This window comes from Manis pentadactyla, chromosome 7 (assembly GCF_030020395.1).
Source record: "Manis pentadactyla isolate mManPen7 chromosome 7, mManPen7.hap1, whole genome shotgun sequence".
In the NCBI taxonomy this organism is placed as follows: Eukaryota; Metazoa; Chordata; class Mammalia; order Pholidota; family Manidae; genus Manis; species Manis pentadactyla.
The window spans coordinates 148,104,728-148,125,412 of NC_080025.1; the positions used below are offsets into that span (position 1 = coordinate 148,104,728).

General features: G+C 41.9%; 1 protein-coding gene across 1 annotated transcript in view; it reads left to right on the forward strand.

Annotated features, from left to right (window-relative positions):
* Window positions 1-1,392: 1,392 nt before the first annotated feature.
* UBE3C (ubiquitin protein ligase E3C) overlaps window positions 1,393-20,685 on the forward strand; it is a 130,761-nt gene continuing 111,468 nt past the window's right edge. The window contains exon 1 of the mRNA XM_036899701.2: window positions 1,393-1,808. Coding sequence (XP_036755596.2) covers window positions 1,743-1,808 — 66 coding nt within the window. The 5' untranslated portion in view covers window positions 1,393-1,742. The remainder of the gene's footprint in view (window positions 1,809-20,685) is intronic.

Sequence of the window (20,685 nt, forward strand, 5' to 3'; positions counted from 1 at the left end):
GTTCATGTTGGAGACAAGTAAGTGTTCCTCTGATAGGCTAGTTTTTCCTCTAGCATGGGGACAGATGAATTCTTCAGTGGAGAACTGACTGCAGTCGTCTTCCGTGAAGGCGCCAGCCCATATAAGCCCTAGATTTGGGTCAGTGCTGTTCATGTGCCAACACAGGTGGAAGCTATCAGCAAAGGAAGGACAGCAGTGCAGGGCTCAGGAGCCCAGGAGGTAGGACCATTCCTGCCCGTGTTTTAGCTCATTAGAAAAATTCAAAAATATCCAGTAGATGGAGGCAACACACCTCATTACCAGCAAAACTGATACTGCAAACCAGGCTTAGCATTCGAATCAAACGGGCTTGACTGCTCCTCATTCCTGGTCTAGACCTGGAAGTTATTTGAGGCAAGATCTTTGACCTCAGAGCAGAGTCATTCACTGAGGGGATGTTCTGGGTTTTAACAATGTTTTTAATCTTTGCTTATCTGACAGGTTAAAGAAGTGTGATGCTTTATTTATAAAATCTGGAAAATTTCAAAGTTGGCAAAATTTGACAAGTATGATGAATCAAGGATTTCCTGACCTATCAGAGTAGCTGTATACGTTCATTGACTGGTAAACAGTGCGCTAACCTGGTGGCTTTCAACCTTTTTTGACCCTGACTTATAATAAAAAACATGCTCTATTTTGTGACCTAGTTCGCACATACATTGTGTGTGGGGTGAGGGGACAGGATTTTTCAAACTGAGATTGAAATCCATTAGTGGGTTATGAAATGTACTTACTGGTTTGCAACCAGCAGTAAAAAATAATCACTGCATCCCACAAAGTAATAATTAGTTTGTAAAATTTTGCTTTTGGTAGTGTGTATGACATATATGTGTTACAAGTGCATATGATATTCTTGTGTAATTGACGTTTTTGTGCAACATGTATGCATGTATAGGACATGTATTTATGTGTGTAGTTGACATACTTACGCAAGTATGTGGTGTGTCCATATTTGTGTACATACACGTCCGTACGATACATGTGCATGTGAGGTACCTGTGTTTATGTGTGCGTACGTGTGTACACGGTATGAATGTGACACACATGCATGTATGCGTCGGAGGGACCCACACGACCCACGTCAGCAGGTAAATGCATGTGATCTCTACAGGCGCCAAGTCTCCGCTCATCATATGGAAGCCGCGAGCCCGCTTGCAGGAAAGACCGGTCCCACTTGGGGGTGCAGGACGCCCCTCAAACGCACGCTCCCGGCCCGGGGCGCGCCCCTCACCTGGGGCCGCCCTGCCCCGCCCCCCACGTACGCGCCCAGGCCTCCGAGCCGAGTGCGCGCCGCACACCCACGCTCCCACGCGCCGTCGAGGGCGGCCGCGCGCACGCCGGCGGGGCCGCGCACGTTGGCCGCGTCCGGCGGCCATCTTCCCTGCCGGCTGCTGCTCTCAGTCCAGCGTGGGTCCGCGGCCTGCGGGCGCCTGGACCGCGGCGGGAGCAGCGGGAGCGTGGATGAGGGTCGGCGAGGAGGGGCCGTCCCCAGCGTCGCCGCCCCTCCGCCCGCGGCAGGCCGGGCTCCCGTCGGGGCCGCAGCCTGGCGCGGCCTCGTCCCCGCCGCCGGGGACGCTGCCGGCCCGGGCCCTTCCCCTCGGCCCGCTCCCGCGGGGCCCCGTGCCCAGGGGCGCCTCCCCGAGCCCCGGCGCGCCGCGCCGCTCTCAGGCCGGGACTCCTCCCAGATGGGATAAGCCGGGAAGATGTTCAGTTTCGAAGGGGACTTCAAAACGAGGCCCAAGGTGTCCCTCGGAGGCGCGAGCAGGAAGGTAAGCGCGGCGCCCGGCAGCCTGGGCGCCGGGGCTCCGGGCAGGCGGGCGGGGGCCTGGCGGCGGCCGCGGGACCCCCGCCCAGCGCTGCGCGCACCGGCCGCCTCCGGGGACTCGCGCCGGGCCTGGGAGGACGGCGGCGGCGGCGGCTCTGCGGCCCTCACGGCCCGGAGGGAGCGGGGATGCTGGGGGGCCGCCTTTTGAATGTGGGTAGTGAAAGGACTCTGGGCCAAGGAAACGTTGTTTCTTTTCAGAAATTAACCTGCTTTTAGAATACTACCTAAGGAGTGTCTTCTGTTGTGGAAAGTAAACAGGATATGTTTGTTAGTATCTGCGAGCTTTGAAATTGAGGCCGAACTTTTCATGATTGGCCACATGCTTGAATCCAAGGCTCTGAAAATTATCCTTTATCAGCCTTCTGGAAACGTATTTCTGGAGAGACTAGGAATTTATTTCTTTTATAATTGGCCACATAATTATTCTCGGGATAATGTGTAGCGTAAGGATGAATAAACTATAGTTACTCTGTCCTCTCTGCTGGCTAGTATGTACTGATTCAGTGGAATAGCTAATAAATAGTTCAGAGCCAATGTTGCTTCGTTCGCTTACTTTCCACCACTTCTCCACTCCTCTGGCTCATGGATCTGCTTTCTGCCTGTTTTAGTTTTATCAGTTTAAAAATAAAAGGGTGTTCCCCGTTCTTGTAGAGTGTTTGCAAAATTTAGCTGAACCGAAGCTAATTCTTTACTAAAGAATGTTGAAATGTTCTGTAAATGATTTGTGTATTTTTTTTCTATATTAGTATATTCTGTATGTTACACTTGATAACAGGATTGGCACATAACCCTAAGTAGATGCTCAAATCCAAGTAGGAACATTTTAAATTGTGCTACGGGCCTGTGTGTATGATGGTTTCCGAGGGTGGAGAAAGAATTGGGGGAGAAATGTACTGATAGTTTTCAAGCTTTGAGTTTTGCATGACGGGGATTGGTTGGAGGTCACTGGCTGCAGAACTATGTACTGTGTAGGGCTAGCAGGGCTGGCATCATCCAGTGGCTTGGGTATCCGTGAAAACTCCAAATGAGGTCAAAGGATTTCTGCTCCTGGAGAGCCTCAGGGCCAGATCCCCTAGTGTACAGGTGAGATATAGAGCAGTTAAATGATTGTATATACATTTAGCAAACTAGTGGCAGCTCACTACCTTAGACTCCATGTCACTTGATTTATGTAGGACCTCGTGACTTCTGTTGCAGATGGGGTGTCTCAGCATGCCCTCCTAGGGTGCTGATCCTGTTTGTTCACAGGGTGACATCTTCTCTGAGGAATATAGTCATGTATTGATCAGAATTTCAAGGCGAGATTGCACATCTTGCTTTTTTAGCTGTGCTAAACAATTTCTTCCTTTTTACTGAGGTATAGGCAACATACAGTCAGGATCACAGTGTACATGCCTTAGGCCGTGTCTTCTAGAAGAGCCTGAGGAGATCCTTGTGCCCATGAAATTAAGGAGGGGAGAGAAGAGGGTAGAGAGAAGGGCTCTTCCCAACTGGAATTCAGCTCTAGCCTAGTCCCACTGAGACCTGGAGTGTAGCCTCCCAGAGTTGCCCTTGAGGTAAGGGAGCTGGCAGTTTGTACCCCTGTATCAGTTGATCATTGGCTGCAGGAAGCCCCTGGGGTGAGGGTGGGCACGTGACACGCTGGCCCCTCAGCTAAGGGCAGCAGCTAACGTGCAGTGCCTGGGGACGGGTGCATGGGCCTGGTGAGGACTCTAGGCAGGTCTCCAGCAGGCAGGGATTTTTACATATGAACACATCCTTGTGACTAGGACTGACATCAGATAACATTCCCAGCATTCCATGGGCCTTCTCCAGACCTCTTCCATTCAGTATTCCTTCTGCCTAAAGATGACCACTATGCCTACAGTTTGCCTGTTGAACTTCATGTGACTGGAGTCACATAGAATGTGTTCCTTTTTTTTTTTTTTGGATCTGGCTTCTTTGGCTCACGATTCTGGGGTGGAACCATCCATCTTGTTTTGTTGCAGTGTATGAGCACACCATAGTTGATCCATTCTGTTTTTTGTGGGCATTTCTGGTATATGTCTTTTGGTGGACATACATTTTCACGAGCTGTGTCGTACGTTGCACCTGGATTAGCTCTCCTGAACGCTGCCAGTTTCCCTGAGCTGCCTGCTGGTGTCCGACTGTCCGTGGTTCCGCTTCCTTGCTAGCACTTGGCATTGTCAGTCCTTTCAATTTTGACAGTTCTGGTGAGAACATAGTTTTATGGTAGCTTTAATTTTGTTTTCTGACAATGTTGAGCACTTACATATGCATATTTTCCTTAATTCTCTTTTGCAACGTAAATCCTTTCCTTCACTTAAAAAAAAATTGCAATCTTTTTTCCATGTCTTATGTTATTTGAAATCTTCCCTTTCTTGGGTTAAGTGGACGAGTGAATAGTTGCCACCTTTTGAATAAGTACATCTTTTTTATTTCCCCCAAATTAAATGGGTATTTTTAGTGTGTGTTTAAAGGTTCAGTGTAGGATCTGAAGCATTGCAAGTCCTTGCCTTCATTGTTATCTTGTGGGAGGAGTAAGACTTAAAACAAGTGGAAGTTAAAGAACAGCAGAGAGTCCTTCCCCCATTCTGGAGTTCCCTGGGTGCCAGTACAGCAATGGGTGGAGCTGGTGGGGGCTTAGTCTCCCAGGACATGGAATTAGGGTGGTAGGTGGGAGGGTCAACATTGGAGTAAGCATACAGGATTCCACAGATTCTTATATCACATACGTTAACACTTCTTACTGTTCCTGAAATCAGGGTATATTTTAGTTTGATACAGTTTTTTGGCAGTATTTTTTTCCTTTCTTGGTAGTGCACAAAAAATTACTTTAGGGGTTGTTTGATTACAGGTATAGCAATCCTCTGAAACTGGCTTAGGATTTGTATGGAATGGATATGATGGTATCTCACAGAACATCAGGACAGAATCATATCCAGATACTGAGTGTTCAGCACCAAGGTGATCACTGTTGGTCTATCTCCTTGGGCTGCACCTTTTCCTCCAGGCTCTCTGCAGAGTGGCTCTCTACCTTTCACTTGCACGTGATCTTGACTGCATATGATTTGCTAGTTCAGGTGTCCCACGGAGACAGTTCGATCTCAGTTCCGTTTCTCAGGATGGGGACACTGATAGGCTTGGGTCAGGTTTCCACTTGTGAGCTGAGTCGGGCTGGAGTCTTTGGTGCCAGTAGAGCAGTCTAGGTGTGTGATGAGGGGTAGGGAGTGGATGCTTCAAGAGGGGTAAGAGGTGGTCACATGGAATGTCTAGATTCCTGTGGACCAAGGTGGGGATGTCTTACATGCTGTTGACTGTACATGTGTGAAATGGGAGAAATCTGAGTTAGATATGCAGATCTGGGAGTTATCAACAGATAGGTGGCTTAGAATGACTCACTTAGGGAGGTGTGGTGTTTAGGAACGTTAAGTGAGGGGAACTTAAAGAATCACATTTTAGGGGAGGAGTTTTAACAAGGTACATCCCTTCTAATCCATTAATTCTACTTTTAGACATTTAAGGAATGAATTTTCCAGATGTATGGGAAAAGATGATGACTGTGGCATTACTTGTAATGTTGAAAAAATTGAAACAATTTAAATGTCTAACAATAGGAAATTTGTTGAACAAATGGTAATATAACATGCGGTGGAATGCTGTACAACCATTTAAAGTTGTCATCTGTATTAACATTTGTAATTTATCAATGTCTACTTTTATTAAAATGATTCATTTTTAATGGAAATAAGTACATTACAAAACAGTATTATAGTCTGCATTTTAATCATGTTAATGTGTCTAGTCATGATATTTACTTCCCCAGTTCCTTAATTTCTAATTCTCTATTCTGGAAATGGCAGGATTTTTTTTATGGCTAAATAATACTCCATTGTGTATATCTACCACATCTTTATCCGTTCATCTGTGGATGGACACTTAGGTTGCTTCTGTATCTTGGCTATTGTAAATAATGTGGCAGTAAATACAGAGGTGTATACATCTTTTTGAATCGGAGATTTTTTTTTTTCGGGTAAATTCCTGGAAATGGAGTTACTGGGTCATATATTATTTCTATTTTTAGTTTTTTTTTGAGCCTCTATACAACTTTCCACAGTGGCTGCACCAATTGATATTCCTACCAACAGTGTAGGAGAGTTCCTACTTCTCTGCACCCTCACCAACACCTGTTATTTCTTGTCTTGGATAGTGGCCATTCTGACTGGTGTGAGGTGATAGCTCATTGTGGTTTTGATTTGCATTTCCTTGATGATGAGCAATGTGGAGCATCTTTTCATGAGCCTTTTGGCCATCTGTATTTCTTCTTTGGAAAAATGTCTGTTCAGGTCCTCTGCCTGTTTTTTTTTTAACAGGGTTAGTTTTTTTGAGTGTTGATTTGTACGAGTTCTTTATATATTTTGTATGTTAACCCCTTATGGGATAAATCGTTTATGACTCTATTCTCCCATACTGTAGGATACCTTTTTGTTCTGCTGACATCTTTTGCTGTATAGAAACTTCTTAGTTTGATGTAGTCCCACTTGTTCATTTTTTATTTTGTTTCCCTTGCCCAAGGAGGTGTGTCTGGGAAAAAATTGCTCATGATTATGTTCAAGAGATTTTTGCCTGTGTTTTTTTCCTAAGAGTTTTATGGTCTCATGACTTATATTTAGATCTTTAATCCATTTCAAGTTTACTTTTCTGTATGGAGGTAGACAGTAATCCAGTTTTATTCTCCTGCATGTAGCTGTTTAGTTTTCCCAGGTCCAGTTACTGAAGACACTGTCTTTTCTCCAGTGTCTACTGATGGCTCCTTTTTCATATATTCATTGATCATATTCTTGGGTTTGTATCTGGGCTGTCTGTTCTGTTCCACTGACCTCTGTTCTTGTGCCATTCTCTTCTAATACCACATGTATTCTGTTTTCAGACCTGCAGGCTGATGGTATGATGTTAGTACTATAGGCTTTTGTGTGCTGGACTGGGGTTCTTACTGCTGTTTACACACAAGCATTGTTGCCACCAGTTAGAGGGAACAGCATGGGTGGAGGTGTCCAGCTGTGAAACACAAACCTGCAGGTTGCTCATCATGGCAGGAGTGGGGGTGGGAGAAGAGAAGGGAGGGAGACAGGCAGCTGGTGCCAGGTCCTGAAGGCTTCTGTAGGTCATGCTGAGGCATATTTGGGAGCTCTGGGAGCCATTCAAGGACTTTAAACAGTGAAGTGACTGAGCAGATTGAGGTTTCCTAGAGATGAGGGTGGGCAAGTGCGGGTGACTGGAAGCCGGGTGAGAGACAGCTGCAGTTGTGTGGGAGAGCCACGAGGGCCTAAAGAAGGTAATGGGAGCCTGAGTACAGGGCTTCGAGGGTTTTGGGGAGGTAGAATTGATGGGATCTGCAATGAGAGGGTCACTTCAGGTATCTTATCTGGGATTACTGGAATGGATGGCAACTCCATAACCATGGTGATGTTAGATTCCTAGGGACACGTTCAACTCAGGAGGCTTGAGGATGCTCGCTCAGCAGGTGGGAGGGCTAGTGTGGAGTTTTGGGGAGAGACAGAGTCCATTTGGTCCATCAGTAGGTGGTGGTTGAAACTGAGATGCCTGGAATCCTCAAGGGAAAGTCTTCTGCTGAGAAGCCATGGGCTTAGGATAAAATTGCCAATAATGTCAACTCTTCAAGGAAGAGCAGAGAAACGGGCATGCAAAGGATAGAGTGCAGTGAGAACCTGGTGAGCAGGAAGCCAGCATGCGTGTCCCTGTGCGGGTGGACACACTCTTCTTCAGACCGTGGTTTTCACTGAGAGGGAGTGGGAGAGGCAGAGTGTGAAAAACAGGGCTTGCTGGAGGGCCTCGTGCTTTCCATACTGATTATTGTGCTTCATTGCTGTGCCATGAATACCCATAGGCATTTATACTCTATGTTGTCCCAAAGCTGAGGGTCGAGTTGTTTGATCTGTTTTCTAAAATTAAACTTCTCACTTTTAAAAATAGGAAGCATGTTTTGTTCATTGTGTGGACTTTGTATGAAATATACATGTTTGTGCTTTATTTCTGGATATTTAGGTTTCTGATTTATTGTAAAAAAAATCTTATAGCCAATAATTTTTTAAATTATGGTATTGATATGCACTCTTATGAAGGTTTCACATGAAAAACAATGTGGTTACTACATTCATCAATATTATCGAGCCCCCCCCGTACTCCATTGCAGTCACTGTGGCATCAGTATGGTAAGATGCCAGAGTCACTTGTCTTCTCTGTGCTACACTGTCTTCCCCATGATCCCCCCACACTATGTGTACTAATCATAATACCCCTCAGTCTCCTCCCCCACCCCTCCCCTTTGGTAACCACTAGTCCCTTCTTGGAGTCTGTGAGTCTTCTGCTGTTTTGTTCCTTCAGTTTTCCTTCGTCGTTATACTCCACAAATGAGGGAGATCATTTGGTACTTGTCTTTCTCCACCTGGCTTATTTCACTGAGCATAATACCCTCCAGATCCATCCATGTTGTTGCAAATGGTAGGATTTGTTTCTTCCTTGTGTGTATGTACCACATCTTCTCCATTCAACTACTGATAGACAGGTTGCTTCCATAATTTGGCTGTTGTAAATAGTGCTGCAGTAAACATAGGGGTGCATATGTCTTTTTGAATCTGAGAACTTGTAGTCTTTGGGTAGATTCCTAGAGTGGGATTCCCAGGTCAAATGGTATTTCTATTTTTATTTTTTGAGGAACTTCCATATTGCTTTCCACAATGGTTGAACTTGTTTACATTCCACCAGCAGTGTAGGAGGGTTCCCCTTTCTCTGCATCCTTGCCAGCATTTGTTGTTTCTAGTCTTTTCGATATTTGCCACCCTAACTGGTGTGAGGTGATATCTCATTGTGGTTTTAATTTGCATTTCCCTGATAATTAGTGATGTGGAGCATCTTTTCATGTGCCTTTTGGATTTCTTCTTTGGAGAAGTGTCTGTTCATATCCTCTGCCCATGTTTTGATTGGGTTATTTGATTTTTGGGTGTTGAGGCATTTGAGTTCTTTACATATTTTGGATGTTAATCCTTTGTCGAATACGTCATTTACAAATATATTTTCCATACTGTAGGATGCCTTTTTGGTCTACTGATGGTGTCTTTTGTTGTACAGAAGCTTTCTAGCTTGCTGTAGTCCCATTGTTCATTTTTGCTTTTGTTTCCTTTGCCTGAGATGTGTTCAGGAAAAAGTTGCCCATGTTTATATTGAAGAGATGTTTGTTATGTTTTCTTCTCAGAGTCTTATGGTTTGCTCACTTAAATTCAGGTCTTTGATCCATTTTGAGTTTACTTTTGTGTATGGGGTTAGGCAATAATCCAGTTTCATTCCTTTAGATGTAGCTGTCCAGTTTTGCCAGTTGTTGAAGAGGCTGTCATTTATCCATTGTATGTCCATGGCTCCTTTATCGTATATTAATTGACCATCTGTGGTTGGGTTTATATCAGGGCTCTCTATTTTGTTCCATTAGTCTATGGGTCTGTTCTTGTGCCAGTACCAAATTGTCTTGATTACTGTGGCTTTGTAGTAGAGCTTGAAGTCGGGGAGCGTAATTCCCACCCCACCCCACCCCCACTTTATTTTTCCTTCTCAGGATTGCTTTGGCTATTTGGGGTCTTTTGTGGTTCGATATGAATTTTAGAACTATTTGCTCTAGTTCATTGAAGAATGCTGTTGGTATTTTGGTAGGGATTGCATTGAATCTGTAGATTGCTTAGGCAGGATGGCCATTTTGACAATATTAATTCTTCCCATCCATGAGCATGGGATGTATTTCCATTTATTGGTATCTTCTTTAATTTCTTTCATGAGTGTCTTGTAGTTTTCAGAGTATAGGTCTTTCACTTCCTTGGTTAGGTTTATTCCTAGGTATTTTATTATTTTTGATGCAATTGTGAATGTAATTGTTTTCCTGATTTCTCTTTCTGCTAGTTCATCATTAGTGTATAGGAATGCAACAGATTTCTGTGTATTAATTTTGTATCCTGCAACTTTGCTGAATTCAGATAGTAGTTTTGGAGTGGATTCTTTAGGGTTTTTTATGTATACAATATCATGTCATCTGCAAACAGGGAAAGTTTAGCTTCTTCTTTACCGATCTGGATGCCTTTTATTTATTTGTGTTGTCTGATTGCCATGGTTATAGCCAACAATTTATAATTGCTTTTTGGGGTAAATTGCACAAGTGAATTGCTTGGTCAGAGTAAGATTGTAAAGGCTTTTGATGCACTTTGTTCTTTAGGAAAAAAATTGTATTGATTTCTGTAACTTCATCTAAGCAGTTAAATGCTGCCTCTGCATCTTTGTGTCCTTGTAGTTAAGAGTTCATTGGCTGCCCAGCCGCCCTTGGCATTGTCTGTCCTTGTCACTTGTTAGGCATGCTTCTGTGCCTAGTGCCTGTCTTCCTGCAGGGTGCTTTGCCTGTTGAATACTCTCATTTCGTCCTGACTCCTGTTCCATGAGGTGGAGGTGTTGGTGTCCGAGGCAGGAAGAAATCAGGGCTCAGGGAGTCCAAATAATTGATTGACAGCCATGAAGGTCAAATATTTGAACCCTGGTCTGTTCTTCGTCATTCTCTGTTGGATGTCACGTGTAATGTAGCCTGCCTGTCTTGTGTTTGTCTCCTGGTGAACAACCTAAGCTGCTTTCCTTTACCTACTTGTGAGGTTAAGCTCCCTGGCCTGCAGACACTGAGAAGGTGGCTCCAGTAAATAGTCCTAGGTCTTTTTAAATTAATTTTTCTTGTAATGCAGGTTTAATGCTTTCTTAATGTGTTTAAGGAACGCTAGTAAACTCCAGTGTGGTGACAAGCAACACAGTTCATATTGCATCTCTACTGCAAAACATGAGGTTGTAATGAATATAATGGGGACTTGAAAAAATGTGTATCTACATAATCTGCACTTAAGTTCACCGTTTCTGGGCTTTTCTTTTTCATATTTTCTTTTTTGGTATCATTAATCTAAAATTACATGAGGAGCATTATGTTTACTAGACTCCCCCCATCACCAAGTCCCCCCAACAAACCCCATTACAGTCACTGTCCATAAGTGTAGTAAGATGCTGTAGAATCACTACTTGTCTTCTCTGTGTTGCACAGCCCTTCCCATGCACCCCCCCCGACACATTATACATGCTAATCGTAATGCCCACTTTCTTTTTTCCCACCCTTGTCCCTCCCTTCCCACCCATCCTCCCCAGTCCCTTTCCTTTTGGTAACTGTTAGTCCATTCTTGGGTTCTGTGTTTCTGCTGCTGTTTTGTTCCTTCAGTTTTTCTTTGTTTTTATACTCCACAGATGAGTGAAATCATTTGATACTTGTCTTTCTCCACCTGGCTTACTTCACTGAGCATAATACCCTCTAGCTCCATCCATGCTGTTGCAAATGGTAGGATTTGTTTTCTTCTTATGGCTGAATAATATTCCATTGTGTATATGTAGCACATCTTCTTTATCCATTCATCTACTAATGGACACTTAGGTTGCTTCCATTTCTTGGCTATTGTAAATAGTGCAGCAATAAACATAGGGGTGCATCTGTCTTTTTCAAACTGGGCTGCTGCATTCTTAGGGTAAATTCCTAGAAGTAGGATTCCTGGGTCAAATGATATTTCTATTTTGAGCTTTTTGAGGAACCTCCATAATGCTTTCCACAATGGTTGAACTAATTTACATTCCCACCAGCAGTGTAGGAGGGTTCCCCTTTCTCCACAACCTTGCCAACATTCGTTGTTGTTTGTCTTTTGGATGGTGGCGATCCTTACTGGTATGAGGTGATATCTCATTGTGGTTCTAATTTTTATTTCTCTGATGACTAGTGATGGTGGAGCATCTTTTCATGAGTCTGTTGGCCATCTGAATTTCTTCTGTGGAGAAGTGTCTGTTCAGCTCCTCTGCCCATTTTTTAATTGGATTATTTGCTTTCTGTTTGTTGACGTGTGTGAGCTCTTTATATATTTTGGATGTCAAGCCTTTATTGGATCTGTCATTTGTGAATATATTCTCCCATACTCTAGGGTACCTTTTGTTCTATTGATGATGTCCTTTGCTGTACACAACCTTTTCAGCTTGATGTAGTCCCACTTGTTCATGTTTGCTTTTGTATCCCTTGCCCGTGGAGATATGTTCATGAAGAAGTCACTCATGTTTATGTCCAAGAGATTTTTGCCTATGTTTTTTTCTAAGAGTTTTATGGTTTCATGACTTACATTCAGGTCTTTGATCCATTTTGAATTTACTTTTGTGTATGGGGTTAGACAGTGATCCAGTTTCATTCTCTTACATGTAGCTGTCCAGTTTTGCCAGCACCATCTGTTGAAGAGACTGTCATTTCCCCATTGTATGTCCATGGCTCCTTTATTGTATATTAATTGACCATATATGTTTGAGTTAATGTCTGGAGTCTCTATTCTGTTCCACTGGTCTGTGGCTCTGTTCTTGTGCCAGCACCAAACTGTCGTGATTACTGTGGCTTTGTAGTAGAGCTTGAAGTTAGGGAGCGAAATGCCCCCTCCCCCACTTTATTCTTCCTTCTCAGGATTGCTTTGGCTATTCGGGTCTTTGGTGTTTCCATATGAATTTTTGAACTATTTGTTCCAGTTTGTTGAAGAATGCTGTTGGTGATTTGATAGGGATGGCATCAAATCTGTATATTGCTTTGGGCAGAATGGCCATTTTGATGATATCTCTTGATGTATTTTTGTATTCGGTTTGCTAATATTTTGTTGAGTATTTTTGCATCTACGTTCATCAGGGATATTGGTCTAATTTTCTTTTTTGGTGGGGTCTTTGACTAGTTTTGGTATTAGAGTGATGCTGGCTTCATAGAATGAGTTTGGGAGTATTCCCTCCTCTTCTGTTTTTTGGAAATCTTTAAGGAGAATGGGTGTTATGTCTTCTCTGTATGTCTGATAAAATTCCGAGGTAAATCCATCTGGCCCAGGGGTTTTGTTCTTGGGTAGTTTTTTGATTACTGATTCAATTTCGTTGCTGGTAATTGGTCTGTTTAGATTTTCTGTTTCTTTCTGGGTCAGCCTTGGAAGGTTGCATTTTTCTAGGAAGTTGTCCATTTCTTCTAGGTTTTCCAGCTTGTTAACATATAGATTTTCATAGTATTCTCTAAGAATTTTTTGTATTTCTGTGGGGTCCGTCTTTATTTTTCCTTTCTCATTTCTGATTCTGTTGATGTGTGTAGATTCTCTTTTTCTCTTAATAAGTCTGGCTAGGGACTTACCTATTTTGTTTATTTTTTCAAAGAACCAGCTCTTGGTTGCATTGATTTTTTTTCTATTGTTTTATTCTTCTCAATTTTATTTATTTCTTCTCTGATCTTTATTATGTCCCTCCTTCTGCTGACTTTGGGCCTCATTTGTTCTTCTTTTCCCAGTTTCAATAATTGTGACTTTAGACTATTCATTTGGGATTGTTCTTCCTTCTTTAAATAGGCCTGGATTGCTGTATACTTTCCTCTTAGAACTGCCTTTGCTGCGTCCCACAGAAGTTGGGGCTTTATGCTGTCCTTGTCATTTGTCTCCATATATTGCTTGATCTCTGTTTTAATTTGGTCATTGATCCATTGATTATTTAAAAGCATGTTGTTAAGCCTCCATGTGTTTGTGAGCCTCTTTGCTTTCTTTGTACAATTTATTTCTAGGTTTATGCCTTTGTGGTCTGAGAAGTTGGTTGGTAGAATTTCAATCTTTGAATTTACTGAGGCTCTTTTTGTGGCCTAGTATATGGTCTATTCTGGGAAATGTTGCATGTGCTCTTGAGAAGAATGTGTATCCTGCTACTTTTGGGTGTAGAATTCTGTAGATGTCTGTTAGGTCCATGTGTTCTAGTGTGTTGTTCAGTGCCTCTGTGTCCTTACTTATTTTCTGTCTGGTGGATCTGTCCTTTGGAGTGAGTGGTGTGTTGAAGCCTCCCAAAATGAATGCATTGCATTCTATTTCCTCCTTTAATCTGTTAGTATTTGTTTCACATATGTTGGTGCTCCTATATTGGGTGCATATATATTTATAATGGTTATATTCTCTTGTTGGACTGAGCCCTTTATCATTATGTAATGTCCTTCTTTATCTCTTGTTACTTTCTTTGTTTTAAAGTCTATTTTGTCTGATACAAGTACTGCAACACCTGCTTTTTACTCCCTATTTGCATGGAATATCTTTTTCCATCCCTTGACTTTTATTCTGTGTATGTCTTTGGATTTGAGGTGAGTCTCTTGTAAGCAGCATATAGATGGGTCTTGCTTTTTTATCCATTCTGTTACTCTGTGTCTTTTGATTGGTGCATTTAGTTGATTTACATTTAGGGTGATAATTGAAAGATATGTACTTATTGCCATTGCAGATTTTAGATTCATGTTTACCAAAGGTTCAAGGGTAGCTTATTTACTATCTAGCCATCTGACTTAACTCTCTTATGAAGCTGTTATAAACACAGTCTGATGATTCTTTATTTCTCTCCCTTCTTATTCCTCCTCCTCCATTCTTTATATGTTAGGTGTTTTATTCTGTACTCTTTTGTGTTTCCTTTGACTGCTTTTATGAATAGTTGATTTTATTTTTTGCCTTTAGTTAGTATTTGGTTGGTCTGCTTTCTTTGGTGTGATTTTATTTTCTCTGTTGACATCTATTTAGCCTTAGGAGTGCTTCCATCTAGAGCAGTCCCTTTAAAATATCCTGTAGAGGTGCTTTGTGGGAGGCGAATTCCCTCAACTTTTGCTTGTCTGGAAATTGTTTAATCCCTCCCTCATATTTAAATGATAATCGTGCTGGATACAGTATTCTTGGTTCAAGGCCCTTCTGTTTCATTGCATTAAATATATCATGCCATTCTCTTCTGGCCTGTAAGGTTTCTGTTGAGAAGTCTGATGATAGCCTGATGGGTTTTCCTTTGTAGGTGACCTTTTTTCTCTCTCTGGCTGCCTTTAATACTCTGTCCTTGTCCTTGATCTTTGCCATTTTAATTATTATGTGTCTTGGTGTTGTCCTCTTTGGGTCCCCTTGTGTGCTTCCGTGATCTGAGAGACTATTTCTTCCCCCAGTTTGGGGAAGTTTTCAACAATTATTTCTTCAAAGACACTTTCTATCCCTTTTTCTCTCTCTTCTTCTGCTGGTACTCCTATAATGCGAATATTGTTCCATTTGAATTGATCACACAGTTCTCTTAATATTCTTTCATTCCTGGAGATCCTTGTATCTCTCTCTTCCTCAGCTTTTCTGTGATCCTCTTCTCTGATTTCTATTCCATTAACGGCCTCTTGCATCTCATCCAGTCTGCTCTTAAGTCCTTCCAGAGATTGTTTTATTTCTGTATTCTCCCTCCGTACTTGCTCCTTTAGCTCTTGCATATTTCTCTGCAGGTCCATCAGCATGGTTACAACTTTCATTTTGAATTCTTTTTCAGGAAGATTGGTTAAATCTATCTCCCCAGGCCCTCTCTTCGGGTTTGTCTGGGTAATTCTGGACTGGACCAAATTCTTCTGCCTTTTCATGGCGATAGAGGTAGCTGTAGGCGGGTAGCACGTGTGACAGCTGGGAGAACAAAGTCCTTTCCTGTTTGCCGGTTACCTTGCCCTTCTCTGCTGCCTGTGTCGGTTACCTGCACGCCTGGAGCAGCCTCTGGATTAATCCCCTAAGCCGTCGTGGGCAGGGTCGCCGTCAGGGTAGCCGAGAGCCCTGCGGGGAGTGGCAGGCGCTCTGGGTGTGCTCTCCTGTGAGAGTGGCACCCCTCTGCCTGCACCGGCAGCTGCGCACTGGCGGTGGCCTTTGGGTCTGGCCCAGGTGGCTGCACACTGGGAGGAGATTCTGGGTGGCTGCTGGGGGTGCAGCTGGTTTGGGGTTGCTCTGCTGTCGCAGGCATGCACAGTCTCTCCTGGGCCACTCTGCCGCCACCGGCTTGCATGCCCGCTCTCAAGCTACTGGGCCGCTCTGTTGGGGGCCACGCTGGCTGTGGGAATGACTGGCAGGCTGCTTATCGCCGTGAGGGGCTTCAGAACTGCGCTGTCGCCCAGGGGGTTAGGGCGCCTGGAGTTCCCTGGGATTCCCAGCTGCTCGGCTGCGTGCCAGGACTATTCCGTCCAGCTGTGAGGTCCCTGTCCCTTTAAGACTTTCAAAAAGCACTCACTTCTCTTTTGTCCCAGGGGAGCTGGTTGTGGGGATCTGCTCTCAGATTTTGCTTTTCAGTTTCTCTTATATCCAGCACACCATGCGATGTGTCTCTGTGCTCCTGGTGCAGGTCACTAGGGCTGGTTATTCGGCAGTCCTGTGCTTCCACTCCCTCCCCACTCCAACTCCTCTCCTTCCGCCGGTGAGCTGGGGTCGGGGGAGCGCTCAGGTCCCGCCTGGCCGCGGCTTATATCTTGTCCCCTTTGTGAGATGCTGAGTTCTCGCAGATGTAGATGTAGCCTGGCTGTTGTACTGTATCCACTGGTCTCTCTTTTTAGGAATAGTTGTATTTGTTTTATTTACAAAAATATATATGGTTTTGGGAGGAGATTTCCGCTGTCCTACTCATGCCGCCATCTTGGCTCCTCTGTCTTTTTCACATTTTGTAATGTAACAGTCATGACTCTTGATAAATGAGAGTCAAAACACTAGGTTATCATTGAATTTCCTTGCTTTGATGTTTCCATTTCCAACCTCTGGTCAGTGGCTTTAAAAAAAAAAGTTAACTTTATTTTAACTGGAAAAAACATAAAAAGTGAGCTACTTCTAAAGGGCCTATGATGAAGTCTTCCTCTAAGACTCCCCATTTACCCATTATTACCAGTTTATTCAATGTCTGCTTAGAACTAGTGTAAAGGTAAAAATATCCCCTCCTTTTTTTAATGAAAATGAGAGGACATATCAATGTCCTAAGTAGTAGATCTTAGTGATGAGTCCATACAGCACCTTTAGAGCTGTGTGGTTATTTTTCATGAATATGTAATGCTCCACTACATGGTTTGTATCATATAACCATTTTCATTTTATGGAGATACATATGTATGTGTAGGGTGCTTTCAGGGTTTTGCTGTTAAAATACTGCTATGTTTACTACACAATTCCCGTGTAAGAAAAGAAAGTTGGGATTTCTTGTATGGGATTGAAACTATTACATTTTGCTTTATTTTAAAGTGAGTTCTTTTTTAATATAAAGTAAGGTCTTAGAGGAAATTTAAAATATACTGAAATATACAAGGAAAAATTATCTATCTGGGACCCCACCCACCACTTTGAAATAAAACACTGTTAATAGGTGGATAAATTGTTTTGTCGTCTTTTTTCTATATATTTTTTGAACTGGGAATTGTACATTCTGTTGTAAAAATATGATTTTTTTTAGTAGCATTACTGTATTTTGAGGCACCTTTAAGTATTTTTTACGTGTACATTAAGTTTGTTGCTCTTACATTTTCATAGATGTTCTTCTTTCTTAGAGGTCTACCAAAAGAGGAAAAACTCACAAATTGTAGGTTGTGTGTTATTCACAAATAGTACTTGGGCTAACTTTTAATGTTTTAATTAACTCAAAGGGTAATAATTCTTTGAATTATGTAAAATGCTTAGTATCCTGTTAGTGCATAAGAGCAAAGAAAACACTAACTTGAAGCAGATGTGAAACTGTTCTATTTATATTGATATATGGAATAAATGGCTAATGTAAAATAAATGAAACAAAGGAAACCTTGATTTAAAAAATCAGGATATTAATAAACGTGCTAAAGTTATTTTTATAAGTGGTAAGCAGTCAATTTGAGAATTTGGTTTTATGGATATTATATAAATTTACTTTAACATATACATTTTTGAGCATAAAATTTTTTTATTCTGTTGGTAGTGAGATCTAATTTAAACTGTATATGATTTAACTTTCTTACAAACTTGATTTTGTTACCACTACATTTATTTGCATGAAGAAAGCATTTTTTTCCCCCTTTAAAAATATCTTTGTTAATAGTATCTGGGAAGTTTGGCCATGTTTAATTTTCAGAGGAGATAAGATAATGTGCCTAAAGCTCAATGATCAAATAGAGAAGTTTGCTGTAATTTACTGTTGTTTACATATTGATGAATAGGTTTAGTGTCACAGCTGTGGAGGTGACAGATTAGCATTGAAAGTGACAAGCATACTCTAAGAATAAAAGGCCTAGTCATTCCAAAAACATTGAATTGGTGTGTTTTATGACACTGATACATACTGCTACTAGGAAACCCTAACTTTTTAGGCCTGTAGAATTTAAAAGGTAAGAGATGTTTTCAAGTGTAAGTATAATAAATTGAAACCAACCAAACCATTGTTAAAATGTTAAGAATTAAAATCTGAATGTGCTTTTTGCTGGTACCTTATTGTTCTTTTCCTTTCAGCAACTTTATTATGACCTTATTCTTGGTTATTTTGAGATGTTTGAAAAAAATCTATTCTCATACAGCTTCATTAATTTGTTACTCTAAAAAAAGTGAAATCTATTACATGTACATGGATAATAAATCAGTAGAAAATAAAGATTCAAATAAAATAACAAAAGTCTCCATACCTTCACCACTACCTCTCACTTCCCCGAGTCCTCCCTGTCATCACAGAACTACTTTCTGCCTATAGAGTCACTGAGGTGTGGGGACAGCTCTCTTGCTTACACGGGAGAGCATGATGAGCAGGCTGCTGTTCTCCGCCTCTAGTAATACCTCCTAGAGATGGCTCCAGGTCTGCACAAGTATATCTACATTCCTTGAAGAAACTGTGATACTCCATGTAATGGATGTTCCGAAACTGACTTAGCTGTCATGTATTATAATGGCAATTTAGATTTTCAGTTTTTTTGCTGTTTTAAACATTGAAGTGCATATTCATATATTTGCACCTATGTATATAAGCCAGGTTCCTCGAAGTGCTAGGTCAAAGACTGTGCATTTTGAGTTGTAATAGATAATTTCTAAGTTGCCTCCCAAGGAGGTTACACCATTGTGAAAACAGCTGCTGACCTCTATCTTTGTCTCACAGTGTGTTATCTGAGTTTTAGTTTGCTAGCTAGATAGGTTAAATAGCCTTTTGCATTGTGTTTTTATCGCATTTTTCCTAAAATGTGTAAAGATGAGTATCTTTTTATGTTTAAAAGATATTTTTGATTTCCATATACACTGTTTACTGCATTTGCTAAATTTCTATTTGATCTTTTGAAATTACTGAGTTTTTACTAAAAACTGGCTTTGTAGTGTTACAGATATTATTCCCATTTGTCACTTTTTAAACTTTGATTTTGATATTTTTCTGTGCTGAAAATTTTAATTTTTGGAGTCAAATTTATCACTCTTAAAAAACTTAAGGTCTTCCCAAGAGTGGACTAATAGTTACCAAAGGGAAAGGGACTGGGGAGGACGAGTGGGAAGGGAGGGATAAGGGCGGGAAAAAAAGAAAGGGGGCATTACAATTAGCATGTATAGTGTGGGGTGGGCACGGGGAGGGCTGTGCAACACAGAGAAGACAAGTAGTGATTTTACAGCATCTTACTATGTTGATGGACAGGGACTGTGAACGGGCATGTGGGGGGGACTTGGTGAAGGGGGGAGCCTAGTAAACATAATGTCCTTCATGTAATTGTACATTAATGATACCAAAATAAAATTAAAAAAAAAAACTTAAGGTCTTAAATAATGACAAACAGTGACATAGATGTAATATACTTCTTTCTTAGAGAAAGCCTTCCATACTGAAGTTCTTTTTTTAATTCCTGTATTTTTCCCCCATATTTTTATAGTGCTATGTATGTATATATATCTTAGGTCCACCAGGAATTTCTTGAGGTGAAGACTGGAGATACAATACCATCTATTTAGGCCACTTAATGGTTCCAACATTATTTATTTAATGATATGCTTTTCTCTATAGATTTGAAATGCTGCCTTTATCACATGCAGAATCTGTTTCTATTTGAGTTTCCCCAAGACCCTCTGACATTGACCTGTCTATTCATGCTTTGGCCTCATTAATATAGATAGGTGTTTGTCCCAAAGTTGTGATGTGTGATTGATTTAGGTGGTATGCTTGGGAACATTAAAAATATTTAGACGTATTCATTTCAGTGTCTGATAGAAGGATATAGCTAGGATATCAGATCTGTGATTTCCCCGAAATGCTCAAGCCAAGGTTAGAGTAGGAGCTTTGTGGCCAGCCAGGGTGCCAGCAAATGTGTCAGCGTCTGGCAGTTGTAGTGGGGGACCATGCGCGCAGTGTGGACTGTATGCACGGCTGGGGTGGGTTCCTGTAGGCGGGACCTCCTTAAGCGCTGCTGTAGGCTTGCTTGTTCAGCATGGCAGGATAACTGGACTTGTTAGCATGAACCTCCTGTAGGTACTTGTGATTGCAAATTAGGATCATGCCTTTACTTCTTTCTACCTGACATGGGTTGGGGTTTAAAGAAAAAGTGTCATTTTTAAAGCCTAACGGTTGAAGGTTGTCTCATGAACTAAGGCAGTGAGGGTGATTGTTGTCCTGTGTCTTCCTTTGTAGTAAAGAGCACATTAATGACGCACGGGAACCAGCTTTTAGTCTGGTAACCTTACTGGCTGCATAGAGAACATGAGTCAAACAAATGTGATAAAGATTTTTGAAATTGGGTTTTTCATGGACTGGCTTAGAGAGTGAAACTATAAGGCATCCCATCCAAAACTTGCTACACTTTGGGAACAAGCAGAAAAGACTTCTGCACAGCCTAAAAGTAAGTGCACAGCCTGACAGGAATTAAAATCAAAAGCAGGTGTCTCCTCATCTAGAGCGTTTCTTTAATGGCAAAGCCTGGAGCTGCA